The 25,000-nt window shown below is 42.3% G+C and overlaps 1 protein-coding gene across 2 annotated transcripts; it reads right to left on the bottom strand.

Moving 5' to 3' along the window:
* Positions 1 to 1,384: 1,384 nt before the first annotated feature.
* On the bottom strand, positions 1,385 to 21,755 carry ctnnb1 (catenin (cadherin-associated protein), beta 1). 2 transcript variants are annotated; one of them, XM_080767926.1, is made up of 17 exons: positions 21,603 to 21,755; positions 11,267 to 11,315; positions 10,082 to 10,309; positions 9,363 to 9,616; positions 8,749 to 8,987; positions 7,742 to 7,943; positions 7,304 to 7,448; positions 6,815 to 6,918; positions 6,383 to 6,517; positions 6,059 to 6,262; positions 5,624 to 5,782; positions 4,827 to 4,946; positions 4,133 to 4,283; positions 3,919 to 4,040; positions 3,673 to 3,733; positions 2,693 to 2,949; positions 1,385 to 2,185 (listed from the first exon to the last, which is right to left on the bottom strand). In XM_080767926.1, exons 2-16 carry the CDS (start codon positions 11,277 to 11,279, stop codon positions 2,735 to 2,737), a joined length of 2,352 nt encoding a protein of 783 aa, XP_080624052.1. In that variant the 5' UTR covers positions 11,280 to 11,315; positions 21,603 to 21,755; the 3' UTR covers positions 1,385 to 2,185; positions 2,693 to 2,734. The 2 variants fall into 2 exon arrangements, with proteins under 2 accessions (XP_080624052.1, XP_080624053.1); XM_080767927.1 differs by lacking the exon at positions 21,603 to 21,755 and adding an exon at positions 20,043 to 20,122.
* Positions 21,756 to 25,000: the final 3,245 nt, after the last annotated feature.

Genomic DNA, 25,000 nt, shown 5'->3' on the forward strand with positions numbered 1-25,000 from the left:
GTGTGGCTGTGCGCGTATGCGTGCGTGTGTGAGAGACTGAGTGCATGCATGTTCCTTTTTGTGCCAGGGCTTTGTCGTCGTAGCAACCCCATTTGTTTGATCTATTGATGTGAGGCTGGTAGCCCCCCCCCCCCCCCCCCACCGTCAGATCATTGATAGGGGTGTATTGTCGTCGTGCTCTCTACCTCCGTTTTATCTGCCGTCCCCCCCCCTACATCCACATCTCTCGGACAATCTCTTTATCATGCCCTCTTCTTCCACTTTATAGTCCGCGTCACAGCTCTCCATTTCTCCTCATCTCACCACCACCTCTTCCCTGCCCTTGCTCTGCCCCCCCCCCCCCCCCACCACCCCTCTACTCTTCAGATGAAAGCAGAGATGGAGCTCTGGTCTTTGAAGTGGCAGAGAGCAGGAGAGGTTTTAGGAGAAAAGAAGACATTGAATTGAGAGAAATGAGAAAGGGGAGGGGGTGAGACGAGAGCAAGGTGAAGATGCGAGGTAGTTGGATGGCCAGGCAGGGACAGAAGGGGATGACAGGAGTGGGCAGGAGCCTGCATGCACTACGATGCTAACCCAAATTATGTCATTCTCCCTTAACCATGGCAACTGGCTTTAAAAGTGTCACCAAATCAAACTTGATCTTGTTTATTGGCGTCCAGGACAGAGGCCGTTAGCTATATGGCTACTCTGTCACTGGGGCTGGGAAAAATGGTAGTGAATTGCTTTCATGTCACGATTGTGGCCTGTAACAGTTTTGAATTCAGACTGAAACTAGACAAAGTACGTTTGAAACTAGGTTTCCCATCATTTTCATGTCAATGGCCTCCACACTCTTCGTGGACAGGTTTATATTTGTATAAGCTTAAAAACTGTGTAAAAGCCAATTATTATTAAAGTATGTCATTAGATGCAGCAAAAGCAGTGAATTATGGGCATCATGGGAAATCAGATCTATAAACATGAGCAGTATAGTGGGCAGACATTCTTGCTTAAACTTCCCACATACTGTGTCATGTTGCTGTCGGGTGGAAAACTTCCACGTCAAAAACAGTTCCTTTATCATTTAATTTTAAAGTGAAAATGGCGTATGCAGGAGCTCACAATGAGTCATGATGCACCGCTTTGAGCTCACAGTTCAGCAGTCTTTTTATTTGTGCTTTTTACACCTTTTTCTCCCCAATTTAGTAGCTTTTGCTACCAGTGCCAGTGAGTCAGTAAGATACCGACTGAGCACCACCTCACCTGTGAGCAGACATTTAGTAGTAGGGCATTCATTTATGAACAAAAAAAATATATATATATGGATACAAGGTTCTGCACAACAGCAGCAATAACAGACATTCAATGTGGGACGTAGTCAGGAAGTGAGACAGACAGATCCAGGTGAAATGACAGTCCATTTTATTAATCAGAACACAGCAGGCTACAGCAAACCAGCTCCTCACAGAACACCCGTCCCCTTTAGTAACAGCAGACCTATCAGATCCCCTTCCTCCCCCTACAGCCACACCATTCAGCTAGTTTAGCTCCACCCCCTTTGGAACAAGCGGGGGTCATATCAAACGTCCCCCTATTTTAAAGCAACAAGATCTGTGGATCATTATGGACCGTGACTTCTACTTCCTGGTTTTTATACAAAAGCTACACAATGTTACACTTGTTCATCAGAATACAATTTGACTGATTAACTCTCTTTTGTAGTGTCGGACACCATTTCAAATGTTGAATCCTTTACTTGGATGGAGCTTATCACTAGAAAACTCAAAACACTAACTGACTAAAAGATACAAATGAAAAACAAAACCAGAGACGAGTATCATAATTCCGAATTGTAAAGCAAGCTAAAATTAAAATGGTACCATTACAGACGAGAGGAAAACCAGAATAAAAAGTGACAAAAACAAAAGAGTAAAAAAATACAGACGGTAAAAGATTTTTTTTTCCTTATTTTTTTTTTAATTCCATCTTAGCGATCTTCTCTCCTGTGGGTCTTCACGTCAGGATTGGAAGTCGGCCAGCATCTGGGCCGACACTGCAACATATTTGCACTTAAAAATCTAGTTTGTCCCCAATGGAGCTCCCATAGACAGGAAAACCGCTTGTCGTCGTCAGGCACTTTCTGAAACCCCGCCATCCTCCATATGGGCCAATCACGATGCAGGTTCATCCAGATCACATGATACAGCTGGACGGAGAAACGAAGGGAAGGAGAGAAACGAGAAAATGTAGAGAGGAGGAGAGAGGAAAATAAGCACAAGAGAAGGATGGGAGTTATTTGACACTACACTAAATCAGTTAGCAGAACACAACACACTACACAGCATCCAGTTAGTAGCAGAGCAGACATGCAGCAACTCCACCCCCCCCCCCCCATATAACATAATTATATAATATATTTGAGTGCTGTTTTTAGTGCTTTTATTTATCTTAGGTAAGACTAAATGTTTTTAATTACTGTACCTCGTAGAAAATGCAGAGCAATCTTTTCCTTTCTTACCTATTATTAAGTGCATCATTTAATATTTTACGTGGTAGAAAGTGTAGAATGTTTTTATTAATCTCATCGATTACAAAGAGTAGTTCATGTTTTACTTTTATTTTGCCCAAGTAGAAAGGGTAGCTTAATGTTTTTATTTATCGAATCTAGTAGAAACAGTATTTTAAATAAACGTATGTTTTAATGTATTCTTACCTAGTAGAAAGTGTAGTGTAATGTCGGGCATCTTCTTGTTATTTACAGGTCGGTGTCGAACCAGGCCAGTTGATTGGAGTCGCCAGGTGGCAGGCCATCAATCAGGTCCTGGGCATGGCCCAGGTCGGGTAGACCCTCTACTGGGGGATATTCCTGACCGGGGTGGTGAGCCCCGGTCAGGTCATGGTCCATCATGGGCTCCATGCCCATGGAGTCTCCTCCGTAACCCCCAGAGTGGAATGAACGGTAGCTGGGGTCTGGGAGAGCCAGATGGATGGATGGAGATGGGAGAGTGGACAGTGGAGGCAGGGTGGGGGGGAAGCAGGGCCATTGTTAAGGGTGATTTGTACTCTGTTGCGCGCTGGTGTTGCACACCGAAAATAGCTGATCTACAAGCACACAAGGTGTCACGTGAGAAATGTGACATGTTGTGAGCACCCGTGTGAGACACCGGTGCGCAACCAAGTATAAATCAGGCATTAGAGAGCATGTTAACAACTCAAGCTGTCACACAGTAGTATGATCATTTAACACAGCAACACAACCTGCCCTCCATCCTCCAGCACAATGCAGATGCAGATCTGACTTCTGCTGATGCAATTTGGCTAGCTTATTAGCTAGTATTGACTTGACGATCATGCTGGAGGCATGAAGAGCAAGGTAAACCAAAATAAAACCAAACAAATCCAGCCCTCGTCTGCATGATGTCCTGTGATTTGTTGTCTCACAGATGTCCGTTTGCCGTTTTGAGATAAGATCAAAATGTATAGTTTCGTTTCAGAATTGACTTAATATCCTAATAAATAATCTTTGTCAAATTGTCAAACACGTGTTGTTTTCAAACTGAAGTGGACTTCCGCCCAGTTGTTCAGATCAAGATTTTGGTACCACATAAACACATAAACGCCAGACACAAGTTGGTAGGCTGTGACATCACTGTCCCCTGCTGAGCCTCCTGGAGGAATGAGGAAAGGGCTTACCTTCTGGTCTGTATCCCAGTGGTTCTCCCTGAGCACCGATGTCCAGACCCAGCTCTCCAGTCTATACACACACATACACACACACACACACACACACACACACGGAGCGGTTCAGACATGCCTTCATACTGTCCATCAATAAATCTTCCAGTTTTTCACCTGGGGTCATATTATAGAAATATATCCTAAAAAGAGGCGTGACAAGTCTAGTATCGGATTTCAGAGTTAGTATGTTATATATTATACCTCATTCCAGGCCATGGGTTCTGTCCTGAACAGAGAACTGGTCAGTTCTACAGAAAGACGCTTCTTGTAGTCCTGAGGTTTGTCCTCCGACATACGGAACAACACAGCAGCAGCATAGGTGGCTGGACACAGAGAGACATTTGTTTTAAACATATGCACAATATCTCACAAATCTATGTTCAGCAATCGCAAAGCCATGCTTGTTTGTACTTACCCACTCCCTCATTGCGACTGTGCAGTAGCTCTGTGAGTGGGGCGGTAGCTCCTTCTGCCTCGATAGCTTCAGCAGCCTCTTTATCCTGAGCCAACTCACACAGGACCCCTGCTGCTACACGCTGAATGTTCTCTATGGGAGAATACAGCAGCTACACACACACACACACACACACCAAGTCATACACTGATGATTGTGACCACACATGCACATACCGGTAGTTTCTTTAGGCAAGGGTTTTCTTTTTGTCAGCACTCAAAACTATAAAAAACAATGTTGATTGATGTAATTTTACAATAATGGTTTGTAGTGCATGCAGTAGAAACCTGAAGATTCTACAAAGCTTGATTTTGGAGGCAGATTGCTCTGTCAACAAATATAATTCCTCCAGGACTGAACCAACTAATGTAATATAATGTATTTTGTAATGTTTTAATTTATTTCTAGACTTTTGGAAGATTCGCCAAGGGGCCAGGTCCACTCAGCTCCATATATGGGCACAAAAGGGGCCAGGTCCACATATACAGTAACAGCGGGACAGACACACAGACAGACAAGATCTGCAGGGTCTCAGCTGCGTTCGCTTCCCGCGTTTGCGCGTCTTACTCGTGTAGTTGTAGAATAACAGGTAAAGTTCTCCTACAGTCTTTGACAGGAAGATAACCCACACAGAAGATGTGTTGTGCAAGAATACCTGAACAAAAAGTGGAATGGTGTTGAGTCCTCTGATGACTATTCTGTTGTGCACGTCTCTGGCAAGGATGTGTAGGGCTCCTGTACAACCCTCTACGATCTCCTCCATGCGGACACCCTCCTGCACACATTAAAGGCCAATTCATGCTTTGCTCAGAAATTGTCCAACGACGTGTCACAAGTTAAAGTATGCATAACGAATTAACGATACAGTACGATTGCTCAAAACTCGAAAACATCGCGAGACACAGTGTAACACATCGTTTGACAATACAGTATCACTTAAGTAGTGCCTGAGTTCAGTGGTTTTCTCAACAAGTATAGGTATATTTAGAGGCATGCTTGTTTTGTCCCCAATGGTGCAGCCTCTATCTAGGGAAGGAACACTGAGGCACTCTGTCTTCAGGTGAAAAACGAATAGTTTTATTTTTCCTGGTTCAAAGAAAATAAAACAATTTGTTGTTCACCTGAAGACGGAGAGCCTCAGTGGACCTTCCCTAGATAGAGGTTGCACCATTGGGGACAAGTAGGACATCTTGGGTTTTGTCTCTTAAAGTACAGTTATCACGGTCAGTGTCTGCCACCGACTTCTGGAAGATCTGACCATCCTTGGTGTGCATTATGGTGTTAAAATTGAGGCGGCTACTGATTTTAAAAGTCAGGCAGCTTCTGAATATTATTTTCATGGTCAATTAACCTGTAGCAGCCACATTTTTTCATTATTCAATGTGATTATGCAAAGATAATAAAGTACAACAAACAATGGCTTCACCCATAGTTACAAGTGTGTGTTCTCACCACAAACTGCTGCTGTGTTCCTCCCATACTGGTGCGTCTCTGTGTGTCCTGGTGTGCTCGGACCAGTAGCTGGACCAGTCTGGGAATGGCGCCTTGTTCTCTCAGAGGGGCATGGTTGGCCGGACAAAGAGCCAGGTTACGGATAAGACCCACCGTCGCCTGAAACATAACAATCAATCACCTTTTAATTCGACCACTTAAATCCTATACTTCGGTTGACTGGGGTCCACCAGGGGTCTCTACTTGGTCTGCTCTTTTCCCTCTAAAACAAATCTCTTTGCCAAAAATAACCAATCTTCAAAGCCATGGCGAGTTGAAACGCGAGGCTTTGTGATCTTATACTGTAGTAGACCCATATGCGCACAATAGTTGAATTGGTTAGATATCTTAATGGAGGCCTGTGTGTGTATCTTGATGAGGGGCTAGTGTGTGTACCTTGATGAGGGGCCAGTGTGAGGGTGGGTGCAGTAGTTTAACTACTACAGGTAGTCCATAGTGCAGTCTGACAGCATTCTGAGCCATCTCTGCGTCTTGGTGTCGAGAGGTCAGGTGACGCAGTGCGCAGATGGCCGGCTCTGTGATGTCTTCTCTGTCGCCTGCTCGCAGGACAGTGCGAACCAATGCCTCAATACCTCCAACCTACACGCGCGCGCACACACACACACACACACACACACACAAAAACAGAACATTATACTCTGCGGCCAAAGCCACCAATGACTGAGGAGATGAAGGATGGATGTGTGTGTGGCCTCTGACCTGGCAGACCATCATTTTGTTCTTGTAGTTGTTACAGGTGAGGTTAGACAGAATCCCAGCAGCACACGTCACCACGTTGATGTCATCACTGCCCAGTAGTTGAACTAGAGTTCCCAGTAAGCCCTCCATTGCTTCCTACATACACACAAGAACAGACAACAAAGTCATCGCATTGGTGAGACAAGAAGACATGTATCGGACACCGATGGCTTTTCTGCAAAACACTTTACATACACACACACACGGACGCCATTTTGGTCAAGGACACTTTAATAGACAGTCAGGAGGAGCTGGGCATGTAACTGGAAACTTTCAAGTCTACCTGTAGCAGGTAGAATGTCCAAGTCACTGGTGCTGCTACAGTACTAGTACCATCACTTTTCACTACCACCACTAGATTGGTTCAAGTGGAGGGAAAGGGTGTGCACTTACCTGTTTGGTTGCAGCGTCTGACAGATTCCTGAGTGTCCAAAGACAGTTTTGGACCAGTCTCTGACTGGGGTCTGTCAGATGGAGACCCAGAGCCTGCATACCACCTGGACACATACGCACAACCACATTGAATGGTCTTGTTGACAGTAACTTTATGTTGACCATATAGACAGAGTACAGGGATTATGTCTGTTTGCAGTTAACTTGGGTTCCAATTGGATATTTGTAAAGGAATTTCGCTTAACAAATCTCCACAAATCACAAGATAACAAAAAGTAGCCGACCGCTTCAAAAGTAATAGTTGTGAAATTAACAGAGTTGACATATATTTAAAACTTCTGATCTCAACCTGCACAGTTGTCACATTGAAACCATCCATTTTATGTAGTGTTTCGTAGAGTGCTGCAGTTGAGTCTCAAATAGAGTGTGGTTGTGTCCTAGTGTTGTGTCTCATATTACTGTGTAGTGTGTACTGTAGTTGTGTCTCACCGGCCTCCACGATGGCTGGTTTGTTGCTGGAGCAGACAGAGAGCACCTTGAGGACTCTGCTGGTCGTCCACAATAACTTCTCATATGTGTACGTCCTCATGATGTTAACTAGGGCCTGGGGACCACCACTAGCCAGGATGATCAACTACAACAACAGATAGAGAGAGAGATGATATGATGACTTGAACAAAATCAAACAAATCACTTTATGTAAGATTTTTTTGTAAGAGTTTCTCTTCTTCAAATAAAATAATTAAAATAAATGTATACAAAAAAGTAATGGAAACATTATGGCGCCTTCACACATTAAGCCTAACAGTGTTGCAAACCGAAAATAACCTACCTACAAGCCCACAACGTGTCAGGGATATTTTCAGCAGATGTGAAGCATATATTAAGCTCAAATATTCTCTCTCTCTCCCATCTATCAGTGCTCACCTTGCTCTCCTGGTTTCCATAGGCCAGAATCTGCAGACAGTCTGTAGTGATAGCCAGGAACTTCACATTAGTCTTGTTGAGCAGAGCCACCATCTTCTGCAGCCCTCCTGCCAAGCGGACAGCCATCTTGGCTCCTTCCTGGTGCAGCAGCAGGTTGTGCAGGGTGGTGATGGCGTAGAACAGTACAGAGTCTACCGGCGAACTGCAGGACAACATACAAATTTACACAGACAATTTAGAATAAACAAGGACAAATACTAATACCAGAACTAGGGTTGTCCCGATCGGACTGGGTGATCGGAAATCGCTGCAGATCATTTTCAAATGATCGGAGCCAAAAAGCGTGATCAGGACATTACTAGTATCATATCATGATATTATACTGGATATTGTCCATGATTTGGGATATTGTACTATTGTGATATGGCATAAATGTGTTCTATAAAATATAAATATCGGATCAGGAAAAATCGGTATTAGCAGACGCTCAAAATCTAATGATCGGAATCGGATCGGGAGCAAAACAACGTGATCATGACAATCCCCAACCACAATCTGCAATCTACAGGGTACCCTGAAGAAGGCAGCCTAGTCTGTCTGAAACGTTGCTCTGTTTTGAGTCTATGTCCTAAATATATTACTGGCATTGCCAGCTACGAGTGTGTGGCGAATGTTATTCTTGTTCACACCTTTGACCGACAGGTGTGCGTTGCACCCCTAGTTACATTAATTTATGAATATTTAACCAATGAAAAGGCTAAATATCTACATCCATCCATTGTATCCATTGTAGCACAGGTTCTTTTTTTCCCCTCCTATTTCCTAAAAGGTTATGTTTTTTTGGTTTTTTTACATACACCAGCAGACATGACAATCTATTCCTGGGAAACGCACTCAATCCTAGTGATTGAAAACGAGTCTAATATCACACCAATGTAATTCCAGCATGATGAAAGGCATCTTAGAATGTCAAACTTGTTGAAACCCTCCTGTTTGTGGAGTCTTACCCCAGCATCTTCACCAACGCTGGGATTCCTCCAGACTTGAAGATGGCCAACAGGCCCTCTCTGTGGTGAGACAGATTGTGGAGGGTCCCTGCCGTGCAGCGGGCTGTCTCCACGTCGTTTGTGTTCTGCATCGTCCTGACGATGGCCGACACCATCTGGGGAGAGCGCATGATGGCGTGGCGCGATGCCTCCTTTTTGGACAGCTGGTGCACCATCACCGCTGCCTTGTTCACCACCACCTGAAGCACAGGAACCAGAAGAAAACATTTTCATGTCATGGACCCCCAGTTTGGTATGCATTAGTCCAGACTGAGTGTGCAAATTGAACCAAATGGACCCAGATTTTAAAATAAAATCATCAATGAATCAATACCACTCATGTGTTATTTGAAAATAGTGAAAATATAAGAAAACAAAACAGCAGATCTAGAAGCTCAGAACACGTAACACACTCTGAGGTTCTAGGCTTTTTTTCACTTATTTGACTTACTTTTTGCCTATAATGGCATGTCCAAAACAGGCATAGATTTGATATCATCAATACATTTAGTTATAATCAAATCGTTTTGTTCGCTTAACTGTTGCACTCCTACTGGCCAACAATAAGTGAATACCTGGTCCTCGTCGTTGAGTAGTTTGGTGAGTTCTGGGATGGCCCTGGTGGCCAGTTCAGCGTCGTCCTGGTAGTTTATCAGGTTCACCACGGCGTGTTTGAGCATCTGCGACGGCTCGGCCAGTCGCTGGACGTTGGTGGGATGGGCTCCGTCATACTGGGTGGATGGGATCTGCATGCCCTCCTCCAAGGTCTCGGGGAACATGGCAGCACGCACCCTCTGGGCACGGGTCATGGCATACTGACCATCTATGTCTGAGCAGGGACAGACAAATTAACAAGGTTGACCATTTTGTTTAACGACGCCTTTTTGTATGCTACTTTTATAATAAAGAAAGGCCTCACAGCTTCCACCTACATAGCAGTTCAATTCAGCCAAAATTCTTTAGATACTACAGTGATAAATAGCCATGTGAAATTTTAAGGTTTTAGTTAAAGTTCTATATTCTGATTCTGTAACAGGGTCTCCTCACATCTCTAGCTGAACAGAAATGCACCTGTGTATGCGTTTTCTCTTTATTAAAGAGCTGGAGCAACAGCGAGACCCACATCACTGAACAGTGAACACGCACTATGACAATTATTAGTCATTTAACAATTATTACTTATTTTAACCACAAAATATAACTCCACTTTAAGTCAAGCGCAATAACTTGCCAACATCTATCCATAAATATTTACAGCATCTAGATAGTTACTTAGGCATCGATAAACACCCACCTTGTACTTGTTCCGGTGCAAAGTTCTGGTTGAAGCCCTGCTCCCACTCATACAGAACCTGGTTATCTACCCCCTCCTCTTCCTCTGGGTTGCCCTTCCCGCTGAGAGAGGGCGCGGTGGTGGTCGCCCCAGAGTGGATACCAGAGTCCAGGTAAGACTGCTGCTGCCAGTGGCTGACCGCAGCCTTGCGGTCCGGCTCCATTGCCATGTCCAACTCCATCAGATCAGCTGCCAAGACAAACACATCAACATTATGTACTTGATTTAGACTTGTAGAGAGAAAATAACAAGACATAGCCAATGTTTGGGACAAATTCTCAATTGCTTAATGTAAGAATATCAGCATGGATGAAAAAAAACACAAACTTTCATTTAAATGAAGATGCCGTGTTCCACAACATTAAATCATTTCCAGTAGGCTATAAAGTTGTAGTTAGAATAATTAAAGTCCTGAGGTTAGACTAATTTAATGTCCCGTCCTGCAATGTCCAAGTAGTGCGTCAGTAGTCCTGTTATATCAGAGTATCGTAGGGTGTCAGATTCATGCCGTCAAATTGTCAATGCAGTACCACAACTCACACTTTGATCAACTAATAAGTATTCCTCAGTTATGTTGTTTGACAGACTGGAAGTGTGAATTCCCTTGAGTTGGACTGGTGACAGAGGAAGTGAGCATGCTGAGGGCAGCTGGCCAAGTTACTGTGTGTGTCAGTGTATAGTGTAACCATGCACCTGTTCACATCTCAAAGGGACATGTGATCCATGGGCTACAGCGAGGACATAATTCAGGCAGTTTGATTCTGCACTTCTTCCAAATAATTGTACTGTAATCAGTTATCTTGCTACTGCACACCTCTGTCCATCAGAGGTGTGTGTGCATATGTGTATGCACGCACAAATAAACAGGAGGGAATGGTGAGGCAAGATGAACGGCAGCAAATTCAGAGGAGTTTTTCCAGATACATTTGTTGTGTGTGTGTGTGTGTGTGTGTGTGTGTGGGGGTAAAGGCAGTCCTTGTGTCTATTTTGATATCTAAAATATTAATGCCAAGAGGGAAGAGATGGACCTGAAGTCAATGATTCCTTCTTACCATATTTGGTGGTTGGCTTACCAAAAAGCAACATATCTCCTGGAATAAAAAGCTTGTGTGTGTGTGTGCATGCGAGTGAGAGAGAGAGACTCACCCTGGGAAGCCATGTTTCTCTCAAGTCACAGCCCGCACAGCTTCCTGATCTGAAACACAAACACACACATGGTGAGTCAATCATCCATCACTCTGTAAAACTCCTTCCTAGGCTGACTATCAACTAATTTATATTGTGTAGTCAAAACTGTGGTTCAAACGCAAGTGAGTGTGTGAGAGAGAGAGAAAGAATCGAGTGAGCCAATGTTCGGAATTTCAGCTTAAATAAAATCATTCCTCCCTGCCTTTGGGCTCAATACTGAACATTTGTTTGGAGAACTGTCTCGGCTCCGTCCCATTAAAACCACTCTGCCCGTTTTGGGTTTGGAAAGTGAATATTGTGATGATACATTTCTCAGACTAATGGTGCAGCCACACTCAACAGGCAGACATGTGATCAAAACTAAATACGAAAAAATAAACGCACTGGAAGTGCTACCCCCCTCCCTCATCCCTGAAACGTCTCTTCCCAGAGCCTCCTCCGTCTCCTGGTCTCATTACCACCTCTCCCTCGCTCTCCAGACGGCAGCACAAAGCCTTCATTAAGTGCAGTAGCTAGTGACTAGCCAGGCGAGGAAGGGAGGGGAGGGAAGGAAAGGAAGGAAGGAAGGAAGGAAGGAAGGAAGGAACGGGGGGGGGGGGGGGGGGGGTTGGGAGAAGGGGAGGTAGAAAAAGGAGGCGGGATGAAAAGGGGGCAGAAACATTCCTGTGCTGGCTTTGAAGCTCAAACCACAGAAACACTAGGGAGAGAGAGGGAGAGAAGAAGGGAGAGAGATAGGAATGCTTTAAAGAAGGAAAGATTTTTTTTCTTTTTAATGTAAGAATGATTAAGGGCACTTCATTTTATTACATAGCACAGAAGAGAGTTCAGAAAAGGAGGAAGAGAAAGAGAGATCATAAACTGTAACGGTCATTAACTGTCACACACAGATCATTGCGTTTGGGATGCAAGAAATCCAAAATAGTTTCTTCTTCAACTGCACATTTACAGAATGTAAATGAAATACATACATGATCACATAAGATATTATTTGATAACAGTCGGGCTGGGTTGTGTTAAATGTTTCTCAAATCAAATTAAGGTTGGTTGACTTAAGATTCTTTAGCCAGGCTCCAGCTGAGCCATGAGAGCAACAAATCTGTCATCTTCAACTAAATGTAAAGTGGATGCTAGGGCTACCATTTCTGCAATGAAGTTAGTAATTATCCAACATTTCTGGGCCATAGGCCTGCAGTCTGTAAATTGGTTCCATCATAGATTCAACTGTTCCAACATGATAATTCTGTTAACTGTATTTAATCACATGACCCAGGCATGTCATAATAGGATGAATAAAAGATGAAAATAGGCCAACATTCACCAAAAGGAGCGGCTCTAGTCTACAGCATCACACACTCGCCTGTAGATCACCCATTTTGTCCCCGGCAGTGATTTGGTGTAGAGGGGGAATAAGGTCGACTGTTGAGTCTAATAATCATGCCTACAAAACTATTTTAGAAGAATATTTTGTCTCTTAATGGCTTGTTTAGTAATTGGGCTGCTGCAGTCCAACCTGTGCAAACCTGGTAATTTGACACAGCTCGCAACCAAGTGCCTCTCTCTCTCTGAAAAGTGGCTTTTGTGTGACTTGGCTTTGTGAGGATGGCATTATGCAAATGAGAAGAAGCACTTCTTCACAACAACCCAATTGGATTAAAATTCCCTCCAGCCACCACAACTACATGGCAATTATGGACCACAGAGCAGAGAAGAAAGCAGGGGTGATTTATAACCAATCAGTTGTTGTTAGAGTCTGAAAGGGGGTGCATTCAGATTGTAGCTGGCACATTCACAAAACAAACACTGTCATCAATCTGTACATTTCAGGAATCTCTGTATGCATGTCTGTCCTTTCCATATCAAGAAAGAACCATTCATCCAATCAACTTTTCCCTCTTTAAAAGTTTGAAGGCGATCAGATGGGCAGTTCGTAATCGTGATTAATGTACCCACAGACTTGTAATGTACAGTTGCTATAGTATAAACAGAGCTTTTCCTAATAAATATTCACCTGGAGTCACCATGTAAACATCAGGATGACTGGAGGTTAGCTGATGAGAAATCAGCTCACTGCTTGTTCTACAGGCTGTGATGCTTTATTGACAACATGGTTTTGTTAAATGCTGGTCATCACAGACAAGACACCCAACTATAACATAGATGGAGGCATGGGGCTAGGGATGGAGAGTGTTTCACATCTAAACAGTAGCTGGGATTTTGGGAGAGAACGCCAGTGGAATTTGAGCGTGGACATCCTTTTCTTGTCTCAGTATTTCAACAGCCCTCGCGCTGTTCCACAAAACATTGCATAGTCGTGACAGTGGTACTTGGTGCAAAAAGGTTTGGGCATCATGTTACAGGATGAGCACACTACGCCTGCGCATATATATTTTAGCATAGACATCACGATGCGCAATAGGCATATTGCAGGACGTGCAATTTTATTGACATTTTTAGTCTGATCAATAAAGGCAAATGAACTCACACGACATGCAACTTTTGTTACTGCTTGAGAAGAAAAATCAAGAATACTTAGGCAACATGTTTGGGAGGAAGAGAGACACTCTCTGACAGTTAGTGATATGTGTGTATTGCCTGTGTGTATTTGGCACTCTGACAGAGCGATCTCACTGACTCTGTGCAGCAGGTAAGAGAAGACTCCCTCCCTATGTAAAAAAAGATACATGACATCATCCCTATGGCTGCAGAGCACATGACAATATGTGGTGTTACAGTGGGGGTGCACACTTAGTTTGGACTAGTCTTTGCTCTTTGGTTAGACATGGGTTAAGGTTAGGTTTAGGTGTGCTGCCCCATGGGAGGTTAGGGTGAGGGTTTGAGATAAGTTGTAGTACTAATGACTGGTCTAAACCAAGTACTGTCTAAACTACTACTACTCTTACAGTGTATTCACGTTACTGGCTTACAGATACAGTTCATTATTAATATTGAGGATGCTGCAGTCACACAGCTAGAGGCAGAGAGAGATCCAGTCAGCATGTCAATGACCTAGCTGTCTAGTGTACACTGCAGCCAGGACCCAAAACTACTATCAAGCCATTTAAAAAGTTACATTTTTACCACTGTCATGACTACAGCTGGAGACCAACTCATAACATAAGGTTACACAAACACAACTATCACATTAGCTACACTTATAGACACGCTGAAACAGACAAGCACTCACCGACACTCATTCACTGCTACACACACACAAAAGGCACATGCACACACATTGTCCCACACCGACTGCCAAACCCAAACACCCGCAGGCTGTAGTGAATGACTCCCTTGCCTGTCCCCCCCCCCCCCCGCACGGTGCGTCATTAAACACAGCATTGACTCAAGTCCTGAAAACCGCTGCACGCAAGCCACAAACACAGTCACTGCTCACACGCCATCCTAGCCCAGCCCTTCCCATCCTAGCTTGCCAGAGCAGGTCTGCCCTCGCATGACGCAGCCTGCTCATAATGGAAGCCATGTGTCCTGTAGCAAAGCCTACCGGCAGAGACATCCAAACATACAGTCACACTGTGAAGCTGCCTATCATTTACACCACTAGGAAATGTGGCTCCTTTTACATGTGGCTTCGGAGCACTTTCAAGCCATGATAAGTTTCTTTTTGATCGCTGAAACAGCTCAAAAATATAGTTTACAATGGCCCTATAAAATCTGGCTTATTTTTATTTTACAATAAGGCTCTAAAAATATAAGTTAAAACCTAAAGAACTGAGCGGCACAGACAAAGTTTCCTTAGAGAATAGTTTAGTTTTGGTCTAGACGTCATCCTAGCGATACTAGGGATGCTGCTGCTACAGAACAGCAGCATCTTCAGCTAGAGTTGAGTTCAATTTAAAACCACATGTCACAAATAGGAGCTATATGTTAGGAACTGCTGTTATCAGGCGTGGCTGGATCCTAATAGTGAGCTTGGTGGCACACGCGCACACACAACTCAGCGGACACTTCTTGACAAATCTACACAAATAAACGTGCACACAAAGGTTTGTGGACTTGGTAACGGAGAGATGGCAACGCAGCTGTATGGAGTTTGTGTAACCACAGCAGTAAAGCCTCAGTCTAATGACAGGCTTCCTTCTGCAGGCTGCACTAGAATAGCCTGCAGTAGCCTGGAGCTCCGTTTCGATTCCATCTAAGAAATGCAAATTATGAGCCGTATTAGAAATGCTTAATGGAAACAGACAATTTTAAATCAACTTCCCTCAAAATCTCAGGGTATATTTTACGGTTTAAAGCAGGAAACATCTTGGTTGATACATGAATGATATGGTAGATATTTGAAGCTTGCCTGTTGAATAATGAACTAAATTAAGTGGGATGCTGTCTTTTTGTCTTGTAGTGGACTGGAATGATGATGGTTGTGTTAACAGGCTGGGCAGAATCTGGCATTACCTCACATTTCACAATATGCATCACTAGACTGTGATACGATATGTATCACAAATAAATACAAGTTGATTTCAGTTTAACTTCCAATTAATAAATGAAATTAAAATACTTAAAAAAGGCCTTTTCTGTTGTCTCTTATATTTTGTTGCAAACCAGAATGTTGCAACACACTCATGTCTGAGTTTCAGATATGAGCCGTTTGTTATGTGGCACCATATAGTTGATGACGTTTATTTTCCAAAACTGCATCACTGAATCGAGATGCCTTGCAGAAGTTGCGTATCGACAAACATGACTAAGGTGTTTGCACACTCGTGCGTTTTTTTTGGCCGAATATCAGGGGGGAATGAAATGAAGAATGACCTCACTTTATGTCAATCACGTTTGCACACTGCCGCCGAATATTTCGTCCATACAATGTTTTTTTGGACCGGGGTCGATTTGATCCATTTTCCGCAGCCGTCAGTGGGGTGTTGGTGACAGGCTGACAGTAAGTGATGGGCTACTACTTTCGGATCTGCAAAAACGTAACAGTGTGCAACCACCTTAAACGACATATTGTGGTATTAATTTAACAAATAGCTGTAGAATGGACATCAGTCTAATGCGAATACTGGTATTGTCGGGTGAGTGGTCTAATGCAACTATATGACAGTCTTACATAATTTGTTTCAAAAGTTTTATCCAATTATATTGGGCTCAAGATGGTGCTGTATGTGTGCTTCTACACGAAGCGTCACGAAAGCCGGAAACGCTTTGCCGACGCTGCAAGTTGCAGCGTGGGTGGAGCTTCATTTCCATCCACCAGCCGTCTAAAAACCAGGAAGATACTGGTGGATGCATTTTATGTAAGCCAGAGCTGCGCAAAAACTGAAAGACCTAAAAGGGCTCGACCAATAGGATTGTGCATGGAAGTAGTTTGTGACGTAAACGCAAAAAGGGCACTAATGCACATGCAAACAAGTGGGACCAAACCGGAAGGAAGGTGTCACTAGGTGAGTTTGCTCTGGTGCTCAAGCAACTTTTATTGAAATTAATGGGTGGGGATTGTCCTCCAGATAATACATAATTCAATGATGCACAATACGTACCGAGACAAGACATTGGGTTTGCAAATACATCTACAGTCAGTGTGTTCAAACATAAGATCACAGGACTAATCATACCAGTGTACTTTGTCAAATGGGTGCCTGGTATGCAAAGTGCTTACAGGTTGGAAAGTCTGTGAACCCAGTATATTCATGCTATTTTTTTATCAGCATCCTGCATCAATTGCAAATTCAATATGAGCTCGTCACTGTGCCATAAGCCAAAGACAATTCCTTATATGAATGTCATATTTGGCAAGCAAGTGTTTCTGATTCTAGCAGAGCACTATGAAGAGGATTTCAATAAACAGCATTAGGCAATCAACCAAGTGACTCAACTAGCATGAAATTAAATTAACTGCTGAGGCGTCACATAGGCTGTTGGTATTATGTACAAGCAAGACAATGGGATTGAACCACATTCATGAACTGTCACCCATCTCTTTTAGTGGCGTCTAATGAAATAAATGTCAAATAGACAGATGACCAATGATTATGTCGGGAACTGAGAAGTAGCCATTACGACTCTCCATTTGAAGTTGATAAATGTCTCTAGATATTCTCACATCTCCATGTAGGATGATCATAAACCCATGTTGTCCTATTCTACAAAAACACTTTGATCCTTGACTGGTTTCCTTAAAAAGGGGTATTTCACTTTTAAAAACATGTAATTTTATTATCTAATCTGGCTTTTGTGAACACCCCAGTTATTTGATTCAGTATTTATATACCGGTATTTGATATTCATTTTATCAGACACGCCCATATAATTCCTATACAAACCCATTGTAACGTCAAACTCCATTTATGTATGTGGAAATAAACATGCCCCGACGGCCCACTCCCCTCCCGAGTAGACGATGAAATTATCCAGATTTATTTTTTTCTTTCCTGTAGCTCACAAAGGCTATTGATGTTGAAATACTGTATTAATTAAACTCACCTTGGGTGCAAAAATGGCAGCCACAACAAAGTATAAATCAGGTGTTAGTCAAACAGTGCTACCCACATATTGTCCATGTATCATATATGACCAGAGCTGTGAAAGCATCAAGCAGAGTGCATCTCATTAACCACAAATGGGTGAACTTAAGACTACTGGACTTCACAAACTACTCAGCTATATGACAATGGCAGTCACATCTCATGTTATGACACACAAATGGGAACTGAAAAGTTGTGTGCCATTTCTTTCCTTTTTATATTGTGATAAATACAGAGGGTATGTGCGTGACATCATCATCATACCCGGAAGTTATGCGGGAACGCCTACAGAGTGGAAAAAAACTACTTTCTGGCCTTGACAGCCCATAGATCCAAACAGAAGTTTTATCTGAACGCATTAAACGACGTTGACACACTTTGCCACTCAATGTATGCATGTGCTATTGTATTGTGGACTATGAGAATTCCCCAACCACATTATCCCTAGCATCACTATTCTGGAGCAAACATACCAGATCTACTCACATGTCAAAATATGACATGCTGTGAGCCTTTAGATCAGCAATGTTTGGCTAAAAGATTTGGTGTAGAGGGGAAAAGGTTAGTAGCACACCTTGTATACCAACATGAAATGGGCCATGCATCAATCTTAATCACTGAAAATCCACAGTCATACTGTGCTGCGTCTCCAGCATAGACATATTTTGTAGTTTGTGTGAAGGGTTAGATAGACCTTAATGGTAACGATACAACATATATGGTCAGACAGACCTATGGCAGTGGTACAATTACAGACAGGGGCAAACAAAGCTTTGTTGGCATCTTTTTTTTTTTGCACAGTTCAGTAAGAATCACTATCTAGAGTAAAGACCGGAATTGAGGTTTAGAATGTTTGTTATAGTCTTCTCTGCTGTGGTAAGAGCAATAACCAAATTTAGCACAGGTACTTGATATGCTACGGTTTGCTTATCAATGGAAAACGATAACAAAACAGCCTGGAAGCAGCACAGTGTGCAGGGTAACAGACCACAATGAAAGCTGTACAATGTGCCAGGTCAGCAGTGAACCCTCGCTACAGAGAGACGAAAACCATACACTGAATAAACCTCTGCCAATGCACTGTCTGGTCTGTGTGGCCCCTGATTTACCTCACTCACTGGAAACTAATCAAACTGTGTGTGCAATGCATTATTCTGGATAAATTGACTACCTGCTGGTGTGGTAGCAGTCGGAGACACACTGGGAAATCAACTGACACACACACACACACACACACACACACACACACACACACACACACACAAGCATTATTCTTGAATGTCATGTTATACCTTTATGCACCTAATTTAGCATACAATACCTGGAAAAAATAGCCACTTTGACTTTAAGTAACTTAAGTGTATTTGATCATTTCTCTCATGTGTTCTTAAAAGCATACTACATTCATTCTTGGTTTAATGTTTCCATCTGGATAAAAAAATCTACTTAAATGCCTGAAAATAACAATTGCAACGCACACCAATAACAGCCTAAGGCTAGCCTATTACCATCAGAATAGCTACTGACAGTTAACATATTGTCAACAAACCTGAACGTCAGTAAGGTTCCACTTTTTAAAGGAAATCAATCCATCCATGCCCATCTAATTAATTGTATTTACTAGCCTGCTCATTTCAATAATGAAGGTGAACAGCAGCACCAAGACTGTAGGCTACAAGCCATAGTTTTAGATATGGAAATAAGTTAGTAAAATGTTAAGCAACACTTTACAGAATTATTCTAAAGGCATTTTTTAAATAAAGCTGCCGACAATAGATTTTGGTTACAACTACAGACCATACATACAAAAAGGAGTCCTGTGGCCTTCGAATGTAACCAACACACCCCACGCTTCCGTTCTCATTTCCTACATTCCGTTTCAGGTCACCTACGTCAATCAAATTACCTAAATCCCTTAAACATAACCATAGATGGTAATAGAGGCAAGGCCCATATAAAACCATGATTACTTTATCTAAGGCAGGAGATCATGTTAATTAATAAATTGCATAGTTTCATTTAAAGGAAATGTTAACTTAAGTCTACCAAATAGGTACAAGTTACAACCCAACTCACTGAGAGATTGCAACGGTGACATTGCTTCCGGATATAAATTGTTGTTTTTTATAAAATCAAGCTCCTTACAAGAAAATAGCCTACCTAAAACAAAAGCACGTCCAATGCCACCATATGTACGACTTTCCTTATGTAGAGTAGAGACGGATAATTATCCCAGCATCTCCCTTACTTACGCGATTGCCGTGAAAAATGTTGGAAGGGGAAAACAAAATCGATCACTCAATAACAGATGAACACCTAGAAGTCCACAAGCTAGCATGTCCCATACCTACCCTGCCCCCTCCCTGCCAACACACACACACGCGCGCGCACACACACACACACACACACACACACACCATTGACTCAAATTTCACACTCTTGGCTCCTCCTCGTCTTCCTCCCAGAGCACAACGGCTAAGGAATTTGTCGGTCTTTGTTTAAAAAAGACGAAGGGAAAGGCCAACTGTGAAGTGTGAACTGTGCCACCACAGTAGTAATAAATAAATACAATCAAGATTTCAGTCACATTATTTCCAATCCGCGTATATAAAAAGCGCGTTCCAACTATTGATATACCAGCTGAGCTAGATTGTTTCGTGGGGGATCATGGTAAACTTTTCGCCACTTCTTACAAGCTTCTTGCCTTAAAGCTTAGAGGGCACAGCAATCAATACACTGTACACACAATCAATACATGATTGTGATTGATATATATATAGGCTACTTTATTAGCTGTGGTTAAAAAAAAATCAAATATTGACTCAAAAACACTGAAACCAGATGAAACAACAACCGATCATACGGGGCAACTGTAGCCTGTGAGTCAGATTGCAGGAATGTCGATGGGAGAAGAGAGGGCAACAAACCCTACAGAGCAGCTGTAAAGTGTAAACACACATCTGCAAAACAAAAATGTAAATGCCGGGTATTCATGCGCTTATTGGAGGTGCTATTAGTAACTAAACATTTAGATTAGATGCGTTATCACATGTGCATAATAATATTTAATTGCGTGTCCGTCCTAAGGGTCTTCGAAGACATGCCGTTATAACTAGATTGGCGTTAGACCCCAAAAATGTCCTAGTCCCTGAACAGTGAAGCCCCTTGTATTGAACGGAATGATTATTAGTAAATAAACACGAATACGTTCACTTCATTCAGATTCCTCTATTACAGCGAGAGCATGGCTTAAATTGGGCCAATGTATACTACTTTGCCTCGGGGGGCATTTGTTTGAAAACAAAAATGTCGTATCTTCAACTGAAAAGTATCGACGCAAAAATATGTATGTTATCTATCCTTCTGTCCATCATTTTAGTCGCTCGACATTTTGTGGCGAGCGACTTGGTAGAAATTAAATACATACACACTAGCAGTTAACCCAAATAAATACATCGATAGGCTTCCGAGGAATTTGAACGTAATTCAAGTTAACAGGTACATTTTTCTTTTGAAAATTACGCGGAAAGAATACGTCCCCTCATACTTAACATAACAGAAGACGAGCAACTGGACCAAGTATTAAAGATAATAAAGTATTTATTGTCCACTAGGCGGTGGCTTGGTGAAATATTTGCCATTAAAAACCAGCTGCTGGCTTGACGCACCCCCCCCCCCTCACAGAGCAGCGTAGTTTCCATTCCTCCTGCGATTCAGACTGAGCTCGAAATGTGGAAGAACTAGCAAGAAGAAAACGAGTTAAAAATGACAACCGCCGGGGATGATATGTGATGATATAGCAACAGGCCTACCCTTGTCAAAATCGTGGTCCCAAGTCCGTCCCGCTCGGATAGTGAGGAATAAAAAGCACGTCTGGAGGAATGGATAAAAAAGGGAGAGAAAATGTGATCGCGGCGTCAGCGAGGAGCTCTCATCCACTACCTCTGGCTTCCAGCTCTCACACCACCAGTAAAAAGAGTTAAGATGGCGGCGTGCTCTTATAGACCGCAGTACTCTTCTCCAAGCCAGTATCCCACCGCGCAACGACACGAATTAGAACCAGCTTGTCAGAATTGTAAGTGTGTGTGTGTGTGAGTGAGTGCTGTGTGCTTGTGCTGTGTGCACCGGACCCCCCACCGCCTTTAATTTGTAGTAACAGACCTCGAGAAATATTATATACGTCTATCTGTGTTATTAATATGCATAATGTTAGTGTGTACTGTGCTCGTGAGTATCAATACACAATTGAACGAGGTTCCGGCAGACCACAAAAAGGAAATCAGAATATGAACCCCATACCATTCAGATCGTATGGTTTCACCGCGGCCCATATTTGGGAAAATATTATTGTGGGGCACAATAGGCTACAGTACTCTAGACTGTACACCATAACGTTTCCCACTTGAGCCACTTAAACATTAGGGAGTTTTGTGTTTTTTTGTTTTGTTTTCTTAGCAATGTTTAATTATCCTGCAACTCCTTTCTCTTCGCACTGTAATTCTGGGACCGAGCCAAGGCTACCTGCAACCTGTACCTGCCTGTATGAATTTGGTATGTTTTGTTTTGTAGCCTATTGGTTTACTATAATGATATGAGGAGATGGATGGGTACACCCCTCTTACTGAACACAAGTTCTATAGGCTATCTATAGCCTACCAATGATTGCATTGGGAACTATAGAGATATTTAAGACAGGACATTGGAGGGGCTAGCGCCCCTCAAAAACCGTAGGCTACTGGCTACCTTTATATGTTCTGTTCCATTTCACAGAGCCATGGCAATGACAGCACCATGACTCAGTTTGACTTTGACCTGAATGGAACAGAGTCTTAATTGGTATCATCATGATAACACTGTGTAGGCCTATAGGTTGTAATGTTAGCATTTATGTTAATATAGAGGCTGTGAAAAAGGTGTATTTCACACAACTATAACCACAGTACAAATTCAATGGAGATCAAAAATAGTAGAAGCACATATGAAACCCCTTGCTAGATTGGAAGTTGTAGTATTAATGGAAAACGTTAAAACCCAAGGACATTAGGGGGCTATGTAATGTATCAGTTAACCACACTTGACCCATAGCATCCCTATTCTGGGGCGAACATTGCAGAGCTACAACTACAAGCCCACAAGACGTTGTAGATTGGTTGTTCATAATGAAGATAACTGTCAGCAATTGTTTGGGTTTAGGGATGCACTGTGTGTGTGTGTGTGTGTGTGTGTGTGTGTGTGTGTGTGTGTGTGTGTGTGTGCGCGTGCGCGCTGTTCTGTTCTGTTTCCTTTTCTTACTTTCCTCAACACTTTGTTCTACCTGTACCAAGTCCTGAACTGTTTTTAATTCATTATACTTACTGATTGTATCAAGACAAGACAGTATATGAAAATCTTTTGTACCTGCATTACAGTTTAAATGATGCACCTGTTTCGGCATCAGCTGGTATGGATGGTGAATAGGCTATTGGTATAAAACATATTGTATCCCTGTTTGTGTGTCCATGTTTGAGTCATATTACACCACCACAACTAAAACAGTGTCTTTAGAAACCTGGCAATTGCATGTATCTTATATGCCTGTTCCAGTTTTCCAGTCCTGAGTTCAGACAAACTTTTTTATGAGAACACAATACATTTAATCTAATCTAATAAATGTGTGTGTTGACTGTTGACTATTGATGTAGTGCTGTTGAGCAGAAAGTTGATGGTTTGAGTCCAGACTCCAGGCTGTAGTGACTATATAGTGATGGTTGCACCAGTAGGAGGTGTGCTTTTCTTTTACCACATAATAGGGATTCTAGGATTCATGTTCTTAAACACGATACTGCTTTGTATATGGTTCTTTTAGGAATGGATCTCCCCTCAACTCTTCCAGCGACGTCACCAGGAGGATCTGAGTTGATGTCAGCACAGCATACACGGTATGTTGTTGTCTGACCTGAGTGACCTCTCTGCTGCACAGAAATAGCTACCTGCCAATAACATGATGATAAATGTGTCATGTTTTGACATTTATATTTTGATATAATATATAATATTTTGTTTCTCTATGGTGAATTATGCAGATTTCATATCCTATTCCTTAGCTCATGCTACATGGAAAGATAGCCAAAGTTAGGCTGCTGGACAGCACAGTGAATGCTGGAGAGCACCTCACATGACAGAACCTTGTTAACACATGCCATTCGGAACATTTATAAACCTTCGCAGGACAGTGTCACACTTGCTAGCCAACAAGAACAAGTGAACCCGTCATATACAAATTAGGCTTTACTGTCACTACTTTGATGTGTAGAGATTCACCTGTTGTCTGCAGGGATGGATAGAATCCTCCCTACTGTAGGTTTATCACCTGTCAATTCAGAAAACAGAAAACAGGAGGGGTATTGGTGTAGAGCCCTGGGGATGCCGGTCAGCGGTCAGTGGTTAACTTGGAATAATTGTTTAATGTTGGGTTTATAGGGTGTGAAAAGATTAATCACTTTTAGGGATGCACCGAATGGGAAATGATTGGCCGAAACCGAATATAGAAAACCGAATACCAGTTTTTATACCATTGCTGGCCGTACAGGACCCGTCTCTGAGCAATGAGGGTTTGACATTATACTCGACTGCTTCCAATATTAAACAAGGAACTGAAATGTAGTAGTTGTAAGTCACTCAGGATAATGTTGGGTGCATAATTAAAATCTACACATTTCAGACAAATAGGGCATGAAAACATGAATACAAAAGTGTAAAACAAATTAATGATTATATGATTATATCAAATGTAGTTTTGTAACTTCTTTATACGTTTTATCATGGCAAAATGAGTTTGCAAAACATATCTCTTTTAGCACATAGACAAACACGTCTAAAGCGAATTCTGCCAAGATACAGTATAGATAGATATAGTATTCCTTGTCAATAACATCTAGGTCCCAGGTCTAGGTTGACAATATGTTTACCAGTAAATTAAATAAATAGGTGAGAAAACAGGAGTTTCAGGTTGTAGAAATCATGGCCATTTATTGAGGCTAATAAAAATACATGCCGTTAAAAGCATTCAATGAGGTGAATACTTTATTTCATGCAAAATAGCACACAGTGCCCATATTTATTTTACGGCTAAAATGTTGTCATGTTGTTTTGCTCTGTGGAGGAAAAAGTGGCATCACTTCAGTACGTTTTCTGCATTAGATTCAATACTTTAATCATAAAAATAAAAAAA

Source organism: Protomyctophum bolini (genome assembly GCF_963924005.1).
Source record: "Protomyctophum bolini genome assembly, chromosome: 7".
NCBI classification, from domain to species: Eukaryota; Metazoa; Chordata; class Actinopteri; order Myctophiformes; family Myctophidae; genus Protomyctophum; species Protomyctophum bolini.

Excerpts from the sequence above, each read along its gene's own strand:
- ctnnb1 (XM_080767926.1), bottom strand. Across the intron at positions 8,988-9,362 it reads TACTCAACGACGAGGACCAG|GTGGTGGTGAACAAGGCAGC; the intron begins GTATTCACTTAT and ends CCTGTGCTTCAG. Across the intron at positions 7,449-7,741 it reads ATGGAAACCAGGAGAGCAAG|TTGATCATCCTGGCTAGTGG; the intron begins GTGAGCACTGAT and ends CTGTTGTTGTAG.